The sequence below is a fragment of the Chelonoidis abingdonii genome, chromosome 4 (assembly GCF_003597395.2).
Source record: "Chelonoidis abingdonii isolate Lonesome George chromosome 4, CheloAbing_2.0, whole genome shotgun sequence".
Lineage (NCBI taxonomy): Eukaryota > Metazoa > Chordata > Testudines > Testudinidae > Chelonoidis > Chelonoidis abingdonii.
Genome location: NC_133772.1, coordinates 47,161,714 through 47,179,570, shown reverse-complemented (window position 1 = coordinate 47,179,570; position 17,857 = coordinate 47,161,714). Strand labels below are relative to the sequence as shown.

Below are 17,857 nucleotides of genomic sequence, written 5' to 3'. Positions count from 1 at the left end.
ACATGGAAATTACTTTGAAAAGTTTTACCTTTTGGGATGTTTTCATTAGTTACATTTTACTTTTAATACTTTTCTGCAAGATATTTAAATTACAACTCCAATTAATTTTAGCAGAAAATTGCTAAAATCACCTCAAAATACGGAGCTATTGCATAGCGAGCATCGTTCTCCTGTACACTAGTTAAAACAAAGGAGAGGAACTAGAAGCAGTAACTTGACCATTTCTCTGCTAGATCTCTGGTGTGACAAAGTTACCAACTGATGGCTGTTTAAAGACAAAGTACATAGGAATGTGCTTGACAGTCACACTTCAATACAAAGTGCATTAGTGGATCTCTCTCCCTCCCCCTCCTAACTTCAGATTACCTAAATTAAAATGGCCCTTAGAGGTGGCTCCCACANGAAAAGTTTTACCTTTTGGGATGTTTTCATTAGTTACATTTTACTTTTAATACTTTTCTGCAAGATATTTAAATTACAACTCCAATTAATTTTAGCAGAAAATTGCTAAAATCACCTCAAAATACGGAGCTATTGCATAGCGAGCATCGTTCTCCTGTACACTAGTTAAAACAAAGGAGAGGAACTAGAAGCAGTAACTTGACCATTTCTCTGCTAGATCTCTGGTGTGACAAAGTTACCAACTGATGGCTGTTTAAAGACAAAGTACATAGGAATGTGCTTGACAGTCACACTTCAATACAAAGTGCATTAGTGGATCTCTCTCCCTCCCCCTCCTAACTTCAGATTACCTAAATTAAAATGGCCCTTAGAGGTGGCTCCCACATCCAAGGTTTCCTGAATTGCCTCAATCCTGACATTTTGCTATTGAAGCTAAACTGATGCTGGAAGCAATGATTAATGCTTCTCAGTGAAACTTAGAAACATTAATCCAGTCATCTTTCCACAAGCATGAGAAAAAAGTGTGCACATGATGCCAGTCTTTCAACTATTTTACTATATGCCTTATCTGCTAGCCTCCAATTACTTACATCGATTATGGGCTAAGCCATTTTTAAATTGGTAAGACTGGGGCAAGGCAGATCAGTACAGAAAGCAGGTCAGGATATACATGCATTCACAAAACTAACGTAAAATAAATGTTTACATTGACTATCCTGCTGCAGGTCTATGCTGAGACAGTTTCAGATCTGCTCTAACTTACGCTAACCACCACCCTAGAGGGCTGGAATACAGCCAAGAGTGGCAAGGGGGTATCCTGGCACCATCCTCTTTCCCTCAACCACACCCTATTTTTCCTGTTATCATGGAAGACAAGTGCTAAAGTCATCTCTGCACAACCAGAGGAACCTCTGGTATTGGGTAAACATCTCTGGGTTAATTATATCAGTCTGGGGTTCCGTTTGTTGCAGAGGATGAGGTCCTCATTGTATACAGTACTGCTCAGTTGAAAATATAAGTTATGTAATTCACATTGCATCCTCAAGTTCTAAAATTCTATGAAAAACCCCTGTAATACATGTAGAAACAGTAGCTGCCAGTACTTCAGGAAGTCAACTTAATATTTATTCATATTCAAATATTGCATCTTGAGTTATACATGTTTCTAAGTAACCTGCTCAGCTGGTAACAGCTGCTCATTAAATCCTGACCAAATGATTGTATGAATTCATAATGTATTAAATGAACTACTTAACATACAGACTAGAAACATGGTGATCCAAAAACTTACCTGATCTAGACCAAAAAGTTTACAGCTCTCAAAATTGCATTTCCTAGGGTTGTCTACACAATGCAACAATCTGCACTAGAGGGGTGTAATTTCTAGATTTGTTATGCACTAACTGACCCATCTGAAGTGGCATTATGTTAATATGCACTAAGGAACTTTTAGTTCATGATCGTGTCTACATAAGCCAGTTATTTGTTAAGCACACTAGTGTGCTTACACTCACACTCTAGCTCATGTTGCTGTGCCATGTAAACAAGTCCATAGTAGTTTTATTTTTGTTGTTATATAAAGTTTATTTTGTAAACTGAGTTTGGAAACATTTTATATATTAGTTTGCCTCGTACCTTAAAAAAAAAAAAAGAGACCACAAATCACTTCTGCCAAATTTGTTTTAACCAGCTATAGCTACTAGTGACAATGTTAAATTTACCTGAAAGGTTATAGACTAAACTGAACATAAATTGGTAGTTTACTCTGGGCATTTAATAGCATTATAGTCAGTTCCACTGTTTGGGACTTTACTAATCCCTGTTTCTATGTAAAATTTAAGGAAATTGGACAAAGACTGTAAAGAAATCACAAACTGGAACGTGGACTTGGTTGCAGGTGCAACACTTGCAACTACTTTTAACATTTTTTTTTTTTTTTTTTTTAAAAGAGGACTGGACTTCAAGGTAATGATCTCTAAGTAACTCAGCAATCCAGAACAGCTTCTTTGAAGTTAGGTGATCAAGTCAGCAACACACAATACCAAATCACACACAAGGAAACAGGAAGTTAGCATACAAAGAGGAAGGCAAACCCATGATAAAGGTTCAATTCATATCATGTAAACTGCAAATAAGGAAAAACACTTGAATTTAATATCACAGCATAGCTTAAGTATAAGTGTTTCATCACACTTAATCCACTAAGAAGAGGAGGACCTGTTCTATGAAAAAACTACCCAGTAAGCTATAACTACAATCAAAGTTTTCAAAAAGAGTAACCTTGCATTTATACAAAAGCTTTCAATTCAAGCTGTACTGTACAGTCTACACAGAGATCACTTCCAATAATGTGATACAACATTGCCACTTCGATAACGTCACACAACTGTTTAAGACAGCAAACAATACCTTACCCCACTGGAACTCCAGGGGGATGTTTAGGGAGGCAGAATGTAGTCACTCAAGTTGAAGTTTGACTAGGGTTAATAATCCATTCCTATGGACAAATGTTATGGGACTGCTGATAACCACCAGTAAACAAGACATTCATTTTATGGATCATACAAAATATGGCAGCTCCTCCAGCACAACATTACTGAACCAATACTCAGTCAAGGTATTAGGAATGACTGAAGGAAAAGACTGTCAATAAAATGAGTCACAAACTTCCTGTAGCACCACAGGTATTCTGAGGTGGTTTTACATCAAAATATTGATCCGATTTACAAGTACAATTGGCTTATCACAGGCCATAATAGTGTAGCTGAAGGCCATGATGATCTGACGAAGTGGGTATTCACCCACGAAAGCTCACGCTCCAAAACGTCTGTTAGTCTATAAGGTGCCACAGGATTCTCTGCTGCTTTTACAGATCCAGACTAACACGGCTACCCCTCTGATACCTGATGTTTCTGGGGAAAGACATCTGATATGGTGTCATTCTTAAAGGGCTGGCTACAGAAGTTAGAGAGGCAAGCAGTTTCCTTGTTTTTTAAAAAAAAAAAAACACAGACTACAGGAAGAATGAATTCAGATATCAAAAGGTTAGAATTACACACAAGACAAAGTTATATTGATATTCTACTCCTCACACATCAGCTTTTCAAACCTCTAGTCTCTTACAAAATACAGGGAATCCTGGTGGGAAAAAGTCTTTCAAAATATGACAGCCAGCCCAGAACAGCAGGAAATACTCACCAAGATGCCAGGAACATTACCAATAGAAACTTACGGATGACAAGCATTTTGTTCTCTTGTTTTGTCAATACTTTTTCTAGAAAGAGCATGGTTAGAGGAAAGTCTTAGAGAAGATTTTAGGGAGCAAATTTAGATATATATTTAACTTTATAACAAGTATTTTAGAGATCTAGCAGAAGAGCCAGACCTTTCTTCTGTTTGGATGTTCTGTGGATAGTGTATGATAAAATTCAAATGACTGCTTTGAGAATTGTACTTTGGTATTGCATCTAAATCCTCTAAATCCCTTTTCTGTGGTCACAATTTCCACAAATATGACGTCGCAGACTGTAAGGGGGAATTATAGCAGAAAATTTCCTGCTGAGGTCTTCAGAGATTTTATTGCCTCTTTTCACAAGTATGAGGAATTCTATAGTGAAAGATTTATTTTCTGGAGAGATGGCAGTTCAGGAAAGCAAATGTGGCCACTTAAAGGTATAATTGCCAAACTGAATCAGCCCTTGGTCCATCAAGTCCTGCACCCTGTTTGACAGTGACCAACACTGATTGTTTCAATGGAAAGCACAAGAAACCCCACAACAGGCAGATGGGAGAATCTGCCTGCCACAAAGGTCTCATCATAATCCCTAATAAAATAGGTAAGGCTTGAAGCACGAAGTTTTCTCACTTCCAATATTTTTATTTAAAGAACAACTTTGGTCATTCTCATCCCTATAAACATTTAATTCCTTCAAGATCTTGGTCTCAGCATCCTGTGACAATGAGTTCCCCAGTCTAGTTATGCAATGTGGGAAAAACATTTCAGTTTTGAATTTGTCACCTGTTTATGTTATGACAGGACAAGGACAACAAAAGCTTCCAATCTATACTCTCTAACCCATTCATTATTTTGTATGCCTGCATCATGTCCTCTCAAGATAAACAAACAACCTCAGCCTTTTCAATCTCTTTAAATGAAAGTCATGTACCTTCCTAATCATTCTCACTGCTCTTCTCTGGACCCTTTCTAATTCTGTAACATCCTCTCAGATGGCGACACCACTGATTTTTATAATGCCATTGTATGACCAGTTTGATTAGTGCACTTTCACAGAAACACCTGCAAGTCTAAATCACCAAGCTAATGTTTTTTCCTGGAGATCAAGTAAATAAAGCAATACACGTGTCGTTAGTTGCTGGAAGAAGTGTATATCTTCATGAATTATTATGAGTCAATGTAACAATACTTTAAATTATTGCCTCGCCTCAGCATTCATGACACATTGTGCCAAGAATCATTGACTAAAGTTCTAGCAATACTGGAAAATAGTAAACGGCTTTGAACTGATTTAATTTTTTTCACATTAAAGTAATTAATAGCACCCATCAAGGATTTAAAACTAGTCACATGGCTACATATTCCTAGCAGTTTAAAACAAGAAATCCTATATATCTTTAAGATGTCTGCTAATTATATAGCTTATCCAAGGAATGTAGTTTCAGCAAAGGTAACATTTCTGTAGTAACTAGGGCTGTCAATTAACTGCAGTTAACTCATGCGATTAACACAAAAAAATTAATCCCTGTTTTAACTGCACTGTTAATCAATTTCAATTGGTATTCTATTGTTTAAGTATTTTGGATGTTTTTCTACATTTTCAAATATATTGATTTATATTACAACACAGAATACCAAGTGTACAGTGCTCACTTTATATTTATTACCATTTTATTTTTCAATTCACCTCATATAAGTACCGTAGTTCAATCTCTTTATCATGAAAGCGCCACTTACAAATGTAGAAAAATTTGTTACATAACTGCACTCAAAAACAAACTTTAGAGTCTACAAGTCCACTCAGTCCTACTTCTTGTGCAGCCTATTGTTGACAAACAAGTTTACATTTATGGAAGATAATGCTGCCTGCTTTTTATTTACAAGATGACGTGAAAGTGAGAATAGACTTTCGCCTGGCACTTTTGTAATGAGCATTGCAAAGTATTTAAGTGACAGATATGCGAAACATTTGCATGCCCCTTCATGCTTCGGTCACCATTCCAGAGGATGCACTTCCATGCAGATGATGCTCATTAAATAATGCATTAATTAAATTTGTGACTGAACTCTTTGGGGGAGAATTGTATTTCTCCATATATATCATGTTATATCAGTCTCAGATAATTGACCCAGCATGTTTTTCATTTTAAGAACACTTTCACTGCAGATTTGATGAAACACAAGAAGTACCAATGTGAGATTTCTAAAAATAGCTATAGCACTTGACCCAAGGTTTAAGAATCTGAAGTGCCTTCCAAAATCTGAGAGGGACAGGGTGTACAGCATGCTTTCAGAAGTCTTAAGAGCAACACACTGATGTGAAAACTACAGAACATGAACCATCAAAAAAAGAAAAAGTCAACCTTCTGCTGGTGATATCTGACTCAGATGATGAAAATGAACATGCATTGGTCTGCACTACTTTGGATGGTTATCGAGCAGAACCCACCATCAGTATAGATGCATGTCCCCTGGAATGGTGGTTCAAGTATGAAGGGACATATGAATCTTTAGCACATCTGGCGCATAAATATCTTGCAACGCCAGCTACAACAGTGCCATGTGAACCCCTGTTCTCACTTTCAGGTCACATTGTAAATAAGCAGGCACCATTATTTCCTGCAAATGTAAAAAAAAACCTAGTTTCTCAACAATTGGCTGCACAAGAAGTAGGACTGAGTGGATTTGTAGGGTCTAAAGTTTTACATTTTGTTTTTGAATGCAGTTTTTTTGTACATATTTTGACATTTRTGAGTTCAACTTTTTTGATGAAGAGACTGCACTAAAGTATTTGTATTAACTGAACTGAAAAATACTATTTTATTTTTACAGTATAAATATTAAAAATAAGTATAAAATGAGCACTGTACATTTTGTATTGTGTTGTAATTGAAAATATATTGGAAAATGTAGGAAACATCCCAAAATATTTATAGAAATGGTATTCTATTATTGTTTATCATATGATTAATCTTTTCAATTGCATGATTAATTTTTTGTTACTTGCTTGACAGCCCTAGTGATAACTGATTTAAGTTATCCATTAAATCCTCCAACCAAAAGAAAAAAAAAAAAAAAAAAAAAAAAAGGAGGAGAGGAAGACTACTAGACTTGACACACTAAGATATATCAAAGTAAAGGAACCTTCTGGGGGGGGGGAAAAAAAAAGCTTGTGCTTACTTTATACATCATAAAAACACCCAATATTTTCTCTTGGCAGGCAGATCAACTTTAATATTACAGTTATTTGTTTTTAATCATTGACTTGATTGTGCAATATGGATTACAGCCCTGATTTTGAAAGTATGGAATGTAAATTTTCACTGACATAACTGCCTGGGCAGGCAGCCTATTGCCTGCTTATGATATTGCTGGAAGTTTTGACCACCTGTATCTCTAATTTCAAAGGGAGTTGTGCATGCTCAGCAACTCTTAAAGTCAGGCCAATGGCATACATTAGCAACTAAGTTGCTCTGAATCATTTCAATCTTCAACATGTTTAGAAGAGAGCAAAGGATGGAATCCCTGCTCTCCACTCCACGGGTTCATTGCACCATGACCCCTTCTGACAACAAAAATTACTACATGACCCCCAAATTGGTCCATAATGATCAGAGGTTCTAATTCAGCTGCTTCTGAGGCTAGGTCCACACAACCGCTTAAGTTAAACTTATGCTGCTCAGGGGTGTGAGCATAGAGCATCAGTATAGATAGTCTTCATCAGATGTGCTACAGCAGTGAAACTGCGCTGATGTAGCGCTTTTAGTGTAGACGTGCCCTCAGGAGTGATTTAGAAGAGATTAGAATTCACTGGTGACAAGCATGCTCGAAGTTGAACTTGTCTTGTTGTTAAATAGAATTTAAAAACAAGACAACAAAACTGCAGCTACTCATTACAGCTATCGGATATATTCATTCTGAAAATGAATGTGGGGAACTTTACATGCTTATCTGCCTATAATTTTCGCTGAGGTGTCTGGGTTCCAGAAGCAAGGGCAACAGTTTGAGTATGCTTATTGTTTAATTATAGAGTTAAAAGTTGAAATGTATGTACTAGGTGACCCTCATGTTACATAAATTTTATGAAGATTGGATTTCTTTCACGTTAAATCACTACAGCAGGAGTTACCATACAGAGAAACTGTTTCTTTAAACACCCAGAATCACACTCTTTCACTGAAGAGGTCACAAAATAGCAAATGGATTTCACAACTTCAGTTAACCACACACACTTCTTAGGAGGCAATTACTTAAAATGGATTAGACTGAGTTAGGATCACTTTAAAAGAGCAGTATTGACTATTCCAAAATTGATCAAAATTACAAGCAACAGTCCAATGAGTGCTGGCTTATTTGAAGATTTAGCCCAGCCAATAGTTTTTTAAAAAGACTCCATTTCTGGTTTATATTAAGGACAACATAGATTAAAATTTGCACCTAAATATCTTGCAAGATATCGAACCAGTATTAGAAAGTTTAACAATGCAATTTGAAATAATGAAGATTATACCTGTGGCGTTTGGCCCTGTAACTTTGCAAGCTGAGTTGTTCGAATGTTTAAAGACTGGCTTCTTGTAACTGTTGCCCCAGCAGTGGATTTCCCATTCACTTTTCTTTCAAGATGACACGTTACCAGCAATTTTTCTTCTAGTAGCACAGCATCCCATGGATCTTCTGCAACTGTACTCGAAGTCACTTTTGCATCATCCTCTGCATTACACAAAATCTCCACATTATCCACTTTTGGTTTACTTAAAGGATCCAAGTCCAGCCAATCAAATTTACTAATATCACTGGAGTTTTCTGAGGTTGGTAGTTTAGGTACTATAGATTTAAATTCAGTCATTTCTAAGTCAGTGCTGGATTTCCCATTTTTCAAGAATTTAGAGGTGCTGGCTATTTTGTCGAATACTTTTGCCATTTCTGGCGTGAGTGTTGGAGGATACATGGGCAGGCTTCCTCGTGGATGGAAAGGTGTAGTAGCTGTCAATGGGTATGAAATGTATTGAGACCGTCCAGGAAGACTAAGATAAACAGGTTCTGTAGATTGATAGGTGGACATGCTTAGGTGGAAGCCATTCTGAAATACACCAGCTTGTTTATTGTTAGAAGCTGATGGGTAAATAGGAGGTAAAGTGCAAGTCACAGGCCCAGGTAGCCGAGGTGTCCACTGTCCTCTTTGACCAGTGGGTCCAATATAAAATGGTGAAGAAAAAGATGGGCTCAGAACAGGAGTTGCTGGTAACGCAGGTACTTTACTAGATTCAAAACTTTCATCTAGCAGCAGTTTCTCTAATTCAGCGTGGGTCATTTTATCTATATCAACAGTGCTTAATTTATCTTCCACCCTCTTTTTGGAAACAGCCTCTGGAAACACCATGAGATCATGGTCCTGTTTATTATGAGTTTGTGCTTTTTGTCTGGTGTTGCTTGTAGACTCAGAAGTTTGCTTATTGCCAGTTACCACTCTTTCCTTTTGCATCTTAGCTAGTGCCTCAGCTTCCATCTGCAATGCCTCTTCCTTGTCCACATCTTTTGTCCTTGCAGTTCCCAATGAAGGAGATGAACGCTGTCCATTGTTACTGGATATCTGAGCCATAACGTGAAAGCAGATGTCCATTTAAGAGATCAATCCCTTGTGCCTAACAATCTTTGGCCCTTGACTTTGAGAATAGATTCAGTAGACCTGAACAGAAAAAAAAAATTAGAAAAACATGCACAGGCATAATTTGTACATTAAATACATAAAGCTGTAAAAATGTATATTTAAAGCTTTACATTTCAACCCATTTCAGAATATCATTTTCTAGATTTCTAACCAGTTTCAAACCTTTCCTACTATTCTGACTGGATCTGTGGAGTTAAATTAGATACAAATTTTATAAACACAGTTCAGAGCTTAATTTTGTTGGACTCTTTGCAATAATTTATCAGCAATGTCATGCAAAGAGCAGTTATGTTTTGACTGAGGTGAATGCCGGTCCAGTAGTTAGGGTTGTAGCCTAGAACTTAGGACACCTGGTTTCAAGTCAGGAAATCTGTGAGACTTTGGACAAGTCACATATCCTCTTTGTGCCTCAGTTTGCCATCTGTAATATGGGAAAGACTCCTTCCCTCACAAATGTATTGAGGGACCCTGAGTACCAAAGTCAGTTAGCGTTCCCGATGCACACTCCAGAAGGACCTCCTCCAGTTTACCACCAGTAAGTTTAACAAGGCAATAAGGACATGTCAGACTGATGATCAGGGCCCTACCAAATTCACTGCCATGAAAAACAGGTCACGGACTGAAGTCTGGTCTCCCTCCTCATGAAATCTGGTCTTTTGTGTGCTTTTATCCTATAGTAACAGATTTCACAGGAGAAGACCAGAGTTTCTCAAATTGAGGGTCCTGACCCAATAGGGAGTTGCGGGTGGGAGAGGTGTGGGGGTGTCAAGGTTATTTGGAGGGGGGTGTTGCAGTATTGACACCCTTACTTCTGCACTGCCCTCAGAGCTGGGCAGCTGGAGAGTGGCACCTGTTGGCTGGTCGCCCAGCTCTGAAGGTGGTGTCCTGCCAGCAGCAGCGCAGAAGTAAGGGTGGCAATACCATACCACAGCATCTTTACTTCTGCACTGCTGCTGGCGGCAACTCTGCCTTCAGAGCTGGGCTCCTGGTCAGCAGCTGCCATTCTCCAACCACCCAGCTCTGAAGGCAGCACCACTAACAGCAGTGGCACAGAAATAAGTGTGGCAGTACGGAAAACTTCCCCCCCTCCCCCCAACAACCTTGTGACCCCACAACTCCTTTTTGGGTCAGAACCCCCTACAATTATAATATCGTGAGATTTCAGATTTAAATATGTGAAATCATGAAATTACAGTTTTTAAAATCCCATGATTGTGGAACTGACCAAATGGGACCATGAATTCGGTAGGGCCTTATTGATGATCACAGTGTACCATACTTGAGATGCATCACTATTAGCAATGCTAAACTCACGATGAAGGATTTCACGGCCTTTGGAGGAGTTTCATCATACTTCATCATTATAATTAAATTAAGCATTTAGAAAGTGCTTTGTCACATACAAGCAACATATCTAGTTACATTCATACTTAATTCCCATAAGAGCAATATAAAATAAATGGGTATTATTCCTCATTACACAAATAAAGGCAGAGAGGCTAAATGACTGCCCAAGGCCAGAGAGCAAATCAGTGGCATGGCTGGTGTTTGATTCGCAATCCCATGGCCAAACTATTACAGTTCTTCCCAATACTAACCAATAAACTGGAACACATTTTAAAAAGCATCACTACTGTACAATAGACTGCCACAAGGACTCTGGAATTGAGTCTGGAATTGAGTCTGCATTTTCAGTGTTTACCATATTATACCTATTTCCACTTTCCTCTATAGCTGTTAAACATGGGCAATTAGCTGCTGAACTAGAAAAAACTTTCACCAACTGCAGCTGAGCTATTATGCATATTAAATGGCAAGATAAAAATCATGAATAATGAGTTTCTGCAAAGCATAGCATTACTGGGCTGGATATGCCCTTTACATGGAGAGCATTAGGCACCTAAATAAACTGTACAATGATCTGCAAAGGGAAACAAAAATTGGACTTGTATGTGTTTTTGGTTCTTTATAATGTACAAAGTTTACATGAATTTCTCTTTTGCTCTTTTTAAAAGTTCTGTTTTTAAAATCAAAAGTTGGTTTTCTACACAGGATGAAGCCAGACAACTAGTGAAATAAAATCATAAGCCAGAAGAGTAAAAGCTGAGCCTTCTTGAGGTAACTGAGGACAGGACAGGACGAGATTTTTAATGCAGCTGTTTACAGCTCTGCTTTAGACTTTTGTTACATTTATTTATCCTCAATGACTAACATACTGGAAAGAGGAGATCCAAGGTTTTACACCCTCATTCTTCAGTTAAGGGTTGAGAATATGCATCATTAACTCTGGCTCCCAAGCCAGCCCTCCAGCAAGACCAGAACTGACATTCCTGACATTAAGGTAAAATAAGGCTTCTTCTTGTTGAACTTTACAGTTCTTCTTTATTATTAAGCAGTAAAAGATCAACTTTTATAAATACCTTTGCAGGTCACCTCAAAAGGCAGAGAAATCAACATGTCCTAAGAACACCTGTTACAGAAGTAGACATATGGAAAGCTACAGCAGCAAACAAATTCATTTTGGTGAAGTACATCCAGTGCCAAAAGCTTATTATAAATAATTGCTGTAGAGCTTGCAATGTATGGGGCACTGTACATACAAGGCAGTCACCGCCTTTAAGAATTTACAGTTGATTTAGCTGTGAATTGAGATTAACATTAAGAGTACCTCACAAGCAAGTATTCCAGACAGCTAGCAAACACTACGACATTTCCATTACTGATCAATGAAATATCTGTAAATCAATAAATGGTTTCATAGATCTACAAATCAACAGCTCTTCATAAATGATTAATCTTCTTACATTCATAATTACTTCTGTGGAGGAAGAGAGAATGGTACAGAGCAGAAATCCATATGGAAAAAAGGAGAGAGGCTTTCCTGACCTCCAACTAAGAATCCACCATTATGTTCTGGGGGGGGGGCGGGGGGGGAGGAGTCCTTGAAACTAATTTTCATTCCCCATTCCCAAAACTGAAAAATTCTTAGATGAAGGATTCCCTCTTATGCCTGCCAAGAATCCTGTGGCACCTCATAGACTAACAGACGTTTTGGAGCATGAGCTTTTGTGGATGAATACCCACTTCGTCAGACCTCTTATGCCTATAACTAATCAGCTTAGTTTCAGGTCCCTGTTAAACTTATAAAAGGATATGAATTTGCTTTTATTTGAAAAGCAAAGTCAAACTCACAACATATATGCAATCCATTTTTGAAAGCTTAATCCAAGCCATCCCAAAGCACAATACATTGTGTCAAAGTCTGTTTTAAGTAAATGTTTTATGTTTGTGCTGGGGCAAAGACTACCCAAATTCTGTGGTTAGACTTCAAACTGCTAAGGGTAGGGGGAGGAAATAATAAAGCAGGGTTGGGAAGCAAAGGCCTTTGTTTTTTTTTTCCTTTATAACAAAAAACTTTATAATAAGCCCTTCACAATAAAGCCTTTAGGAAGAAATTTGCACTAAATGTTTTGATTGCTAAACCAGCTGACCCACTCCACCAGCTTATGATACTCTATAAAGATGCACGCTAAAAAAAAAAAAAAAAAAAAAAAAAATCAGTTCCCCCAGTGCTTTGAACTTTACCTAGCTGTGTAATCTAATGCAAAGAGAGTGTAAAATGGACACAAAATGGGAGGAGAAGCAGAGCTCAGAGGCGTGCTCCTGGGAGGAGGCAGCAGCAGCAGAGCAGAGGTGAGCTGGGGCGGGGAGTGGTTCCTCTACACCACCCCCTACCACCTCTGCCTCCGCCTGCTCCTACAAGTGCGCCACAGCTTCGCTTCTGCTCCCTCTCATGCTTGCTGTGCCAAACAGCTGACTGGGGGAGAAGCGGAGCTGCAGCACACTCATGGGAGGAGACGGAGTGGAGGTGAGGTGGGGGCGGGGATGGTCACAGCAAGTAACAGGGGTGTGTGTGCGCGCGCGCAAAGGAACCGCTTGCGGTAACACATTCGGATATCATGAGGTAAAGCGGCCTCATCCCCCGGTGCACTGCTTTACCGCATTATATCCGCATTCGCGTTATATCAGACCACATTATATGGGAGTAGAGGTGTACAAACTTTCTTGTAGGCTGTCTATCACAGTTAATGCCTGCAATTAACTGAAAACAAAATTAATGGGTTAATTTTTTTAACCTAGCGTTAATCACATACCTCTGGGCAGGAATGGCATCATTGGCTGCACATTGTCCCATCAAGCGCAATAACCCAACCCAACCCACCTCCAGAGGGCAGGAAGAGAAGAGGAAATGAGAAGAAGTGGCTCCCATCCCAGCTCCCACCGAGAGGTGGGGATCTTGACCCCACCATGCCCCTCAGCTCCAGGGACTGACACTGCTCCCACACTGTCCCCCATTACTCCTGGCCAGCCCCCTCACTCTGGGAACTGACACTCACTCCCACACCATGCCTTACTGCTCACAGCCAGTCCCTCACTCTGGGGACTAACACTCACCCCCCTTGCCATGTGCCATTGCCCTTGGCTGGCTCCTCACTCCAGGGACCAACATCCCCGCACCATGCTCCAGTGCCCCCCAGCTGGGCCCTCATTCCAGGGGATACCCATAGAGAACAGGGGTCTGGCTCACAGGGGTCTCACTGCACCAGCCTCTCCTTCCGTGCTGCATGCAGAGTCCCTTAGGTAATAACCTACCCTCCTTTGCAAACTAGGGCTTGCTCAGCTGAAGGGAGCCCACTTGGCTCAGTAAAAGAGGCAATCCTGGTACCAGAAACCACCCTTTCCATAAGTAGCAGCAAGACACCTCCTGGTCCTCCTCCTGCAGAGTCATTGCTTGTGTCCTCCCTACCCGACCCTCCTCAAGCACTGAATGAAACTCTGCAGACAGGAGGTGAACCCAGAAACAAACTGGAGTGCATCAAGAATTCACCCTTTTCCTGTACAACTCTCACCCTCCCATCTCCAGAATATTGACTTGCTGAGATAAAGAAAACTTAGCCCTTCAATAAGACAAGATTCCTCTAAAGGAGGAACAAGAATGAGGACTGAGTGGAATTGTAGGCTCTAAAATTTTAGATGGTTTTATTTGAGTGCAATATTATAAAAAAATTCTACATTTGTAAGTTCAACTTTCATGATAAAGAGATTACACTACAGTAATTGTATGAGGTGAACTGATACTATTTCTTTTGTTTATCTTTTTACAGTACAAGTATTTGTAATCAAAATTATAAACTGCGCATTGCACTTTGTATTGTCTTGTAATTGGAATCAATATATTTGAAAATGTAGAAAACATCTCAAAATATTTAAATAAATGGTATTCTTTTTAACAGTGTGATTAATCATGATTAATCTTTTTCCATCGCTTGACAGCCCTACTTTCTTACTAATATTTTCTTTTAAAATTTACTTTCCCCTTCATATTGTTTATTTTTACATTTTGCTCAGCTTGAACATACAGGTCAACTTGCCATCAGGTTCTGTTGTGGTGTTTGGGTTGACAGTTCAGGAAATGCTGAAAAATAGAACATTACACTGAAAATTTGAAAGAGTTCCCTATTTATAGTAGGTTTTATAAAGCCTTTTTTCTCCTCCCTCAAAGTCTAGTCTTTGACTTAAACTAGTTTATGCTAATGGATGTTTACATGTTAATGAAATTCTCCAGTTGTGAAGACTGAAGAGGAGGAGTGTTAACACATGCTTCTTTGTAAATTTATCCTATCTCTAGTTTACATAAACATGCCTATGTTTTTAAGTACCAAACAGATGTTTTGCATCTTTTCCAGCACATTTAAAAAAATATGGTCGCAAATGAGTTGTTATGGCTGTCTCACCCAGCTTCTCAGAAGGTCACCAGTTTTCCTACTCCCTCAAGGACACTTCAGATAAGTCATAAGGGGCATAGCAACAATGTTAGAAAAATCATTGACTCATAGGAATTTGTGGTGAATTAAACTGGTTTTATTCTATTCTACACACCTCTGCAATCAAGGCATTTTCTATGAAAGCAAATAGAGTACTGTACTCCATTGATGCAAGGTAGTGGCATTCTTGTTGTGCCCACTGATTTGAAATGGTGCACGCTTATTTATTCCCAATTCTCTTGCAAGAACATTGCAACACAGTTTTCTGAAAAGGTTTTTCTCCAAATATTTACTGCTCATCTACTGAAGGACTGAAGCTACTTGCCACAGATAACTAACCTTGTAGTTACTTCTCACACCTGTTGCTGAGGAGGCAGAGTGCAGTGCCTCGTTCTCTCAATCTTTTATACCAGCAGCTGGCTAGTTAAATAGATGTGCAGAGATGATGGATGTGAAGCTCTATCCCTCATTTCCTTTCCTTCCAACTACTAGAAGGGAGAAAGTTCGGTCTCTCCTTTCCTCAACACCAGAGATTCTTGGGTGCTACGAGAATGGATAAGTGTGCACTATTTTATCTTTCTCCAGCCTGCTATACTTTTTGATCATCCTCTGAATAAACTCCAAGCACTACTGCTAGACATAGCTCCGAGTATTGGTACGATTTGTAACAGTTTCACTGTTGCCCTGAGGCTCCTGAATAAAAGCAGTTTTCCTGCTGCGAGTTAAAAGTATTAGTCTGCTGTTGCTTGGGAAAGCTAATAAGATTCAACACACTCATTGGCACTATTCAGAACCCTTTGGTCAGCAGCAACTGCCAAGAAATACACAATTTTCACTTTGGTGCTGCTTGGAAAAATTAAGAGCAGCAGAAGCAATGCAATATTATCTTTCTGATTTATCAGAAAACTGCATCAGTTTACACAGACTATTTTCAAACTTTAAAGGGATTTAAATAAGCAAAACTTAAGTTTAAGAAATTGAGGACTCAGGCACTCATTCTTTTCCTAGAAAAAGCTTCCCACTCTCCATGGGCAAGTGGATATTTTTAGGCCCTGGTCTGATATCAACACTTGGCTCTCAAGTACAGCGCAGTGTTACATATCTGTGGCAATACACCCAAGATTAGCAACACAGAAGAGCCCATCTTTAGAAAACTTTGTCTATTAATGACTTTACAAGTTCAGAAGATCTTCCATCATGAATCACTTTCATACAATGAAGAAGTCAACAGTTGCATACTTTAACTAACCCCCAATTACATCTGATAGCCAAGAAGGATAGGATAGTTAGAAGTATATTAATGGAAGTCAGAGTTCCTTTCTAGTTTTATTTTTGACAGGCAGACATTCGGTCATTGCGCACACACTTAGTTTGATCACAGCATTCAGGCTTGTCTTTAGATAGGGTATTCAGAAAGCCAAACCAAATGTCTAAACTTGTGCTCCGATTCTGCATCATTGGTATAACTAGACTGCAGTTTTCTAGTAGTTGGGGGAAAAAATCCAAATGCACTTGATGGGACTGCAATAGCTTTAAACAGGACTTGATTTCATGTATGCCAACATTTTAATGTTGAATTCATATCATTAATATATCATAGCTAATTCTCCCTCAATTTTAGCTAGTACAAAACAGACTGTCTAACTTGGTTTTGAATGTGGACTGCACAACATCTGCCAAAATTTCTTATACACCAGAGTGAAAAATGCCTAAAATTGTAGCTTATCAAATTCAGAAGGTAATTAAGAGTACCCAGTTAAACTTCTGCAAGATTTGCGAACAGAAGGGTGAATGATCAGAGTAGAACTTTTTTCTCAGGCTCTAGGATTCACAGCAGTATTATATTTAAATTTAAATCCCAGGGCAAGAGAAATGAGAGATTCCTGCATTGTTACTGATCTTGTGTTAAAAATTCATGAAAGGTGTTTGTGACAACTGGAATTCATTGGAAGCTCTAGGCCTAGCTAACAGCTAGGTGTAACTGTGCTTTCAGTCAAGTTTTCCAAACACTGGAAGTAACCCCAAAAGACTCAAAATTGTTGCTCTGATCTCAACTACTGAGATATACTGCACCCAATACCATTAGAATGTACACCTCTACCCTGATAACGCGGTCCTTGCCAGAAAAAATCTCACCGTGTTATTTTTGAGACCAAGTTATATCAAACTTGCTTTGCCCCCAATTCCTTGTTCCCTGACCACCTCCTCCAGAGACCCCCCGTCCCTAATCATCCCCAAGACCTCACCCCCTATCCAACCCCCCATCCCGACTGCTCTGACCCCTATCCACCACCACCCCTTGCCCCTGACAGGCACTCACCGGCAGCAGCGGGAAGCAGAGCAGCATGGCCCCAGTCCGCTCCACTCCACCAGCTCCCAGCCATGGTGCTCCGCTTCCCGCTGTCAGTGAGTGTGGGGAGGCTGGAGAAAGGATGCCGCTCTGCACTCACCTGTGGCGGGAAGCGGAGCAACGTGGCCCCAGCCCGCTCGGCTGGGGCTGGGGCAAGGAAAGCGGTGTCACTGGGGGGTGGCTGGGGAAAGGTCCTGCACTCACCTGCCCGGTGGCAACTGGAGCACCATGGCTGGGAGCTGGTGGAGTGGAGCTGGCTGGGGCTGGGCTGCTCTGCTTCCCGCCACTGGTGAGTGTGGGGCGGTTGGGGAAATGATGCCTCCCCCCCCCCCGCACTCAATGGCGGCGGGAGGTGGAGAGGGGGGGGCCCCCCCCCC

General features: G+C 39.7%; 1 protein-coding gene across 1 annotated transcript in view; it reads right to left on the bottom strand.

Annotated features, from left to right (window-relative positions):
• PIK3C2A (phosphatidylinositol-4-phosphate 3-kinase catalytic subunit type 2 alpha) overlaps positions 1-17,857 on the bottom strand; it is a 98,755-nt gene that overhangs the window by 73,750 nt on the left and 7,148 nt on the right. The window contains 1 exon segment of the mRNA XM_032799235.2: positions 8,148-9,323. Within this exon segment, the coding sequence (XP_032655126.1) occupies positions 8,148-9,257 (1,110 nt within the window). The 5' untranslated portion in view covers positions 9,258-9,323.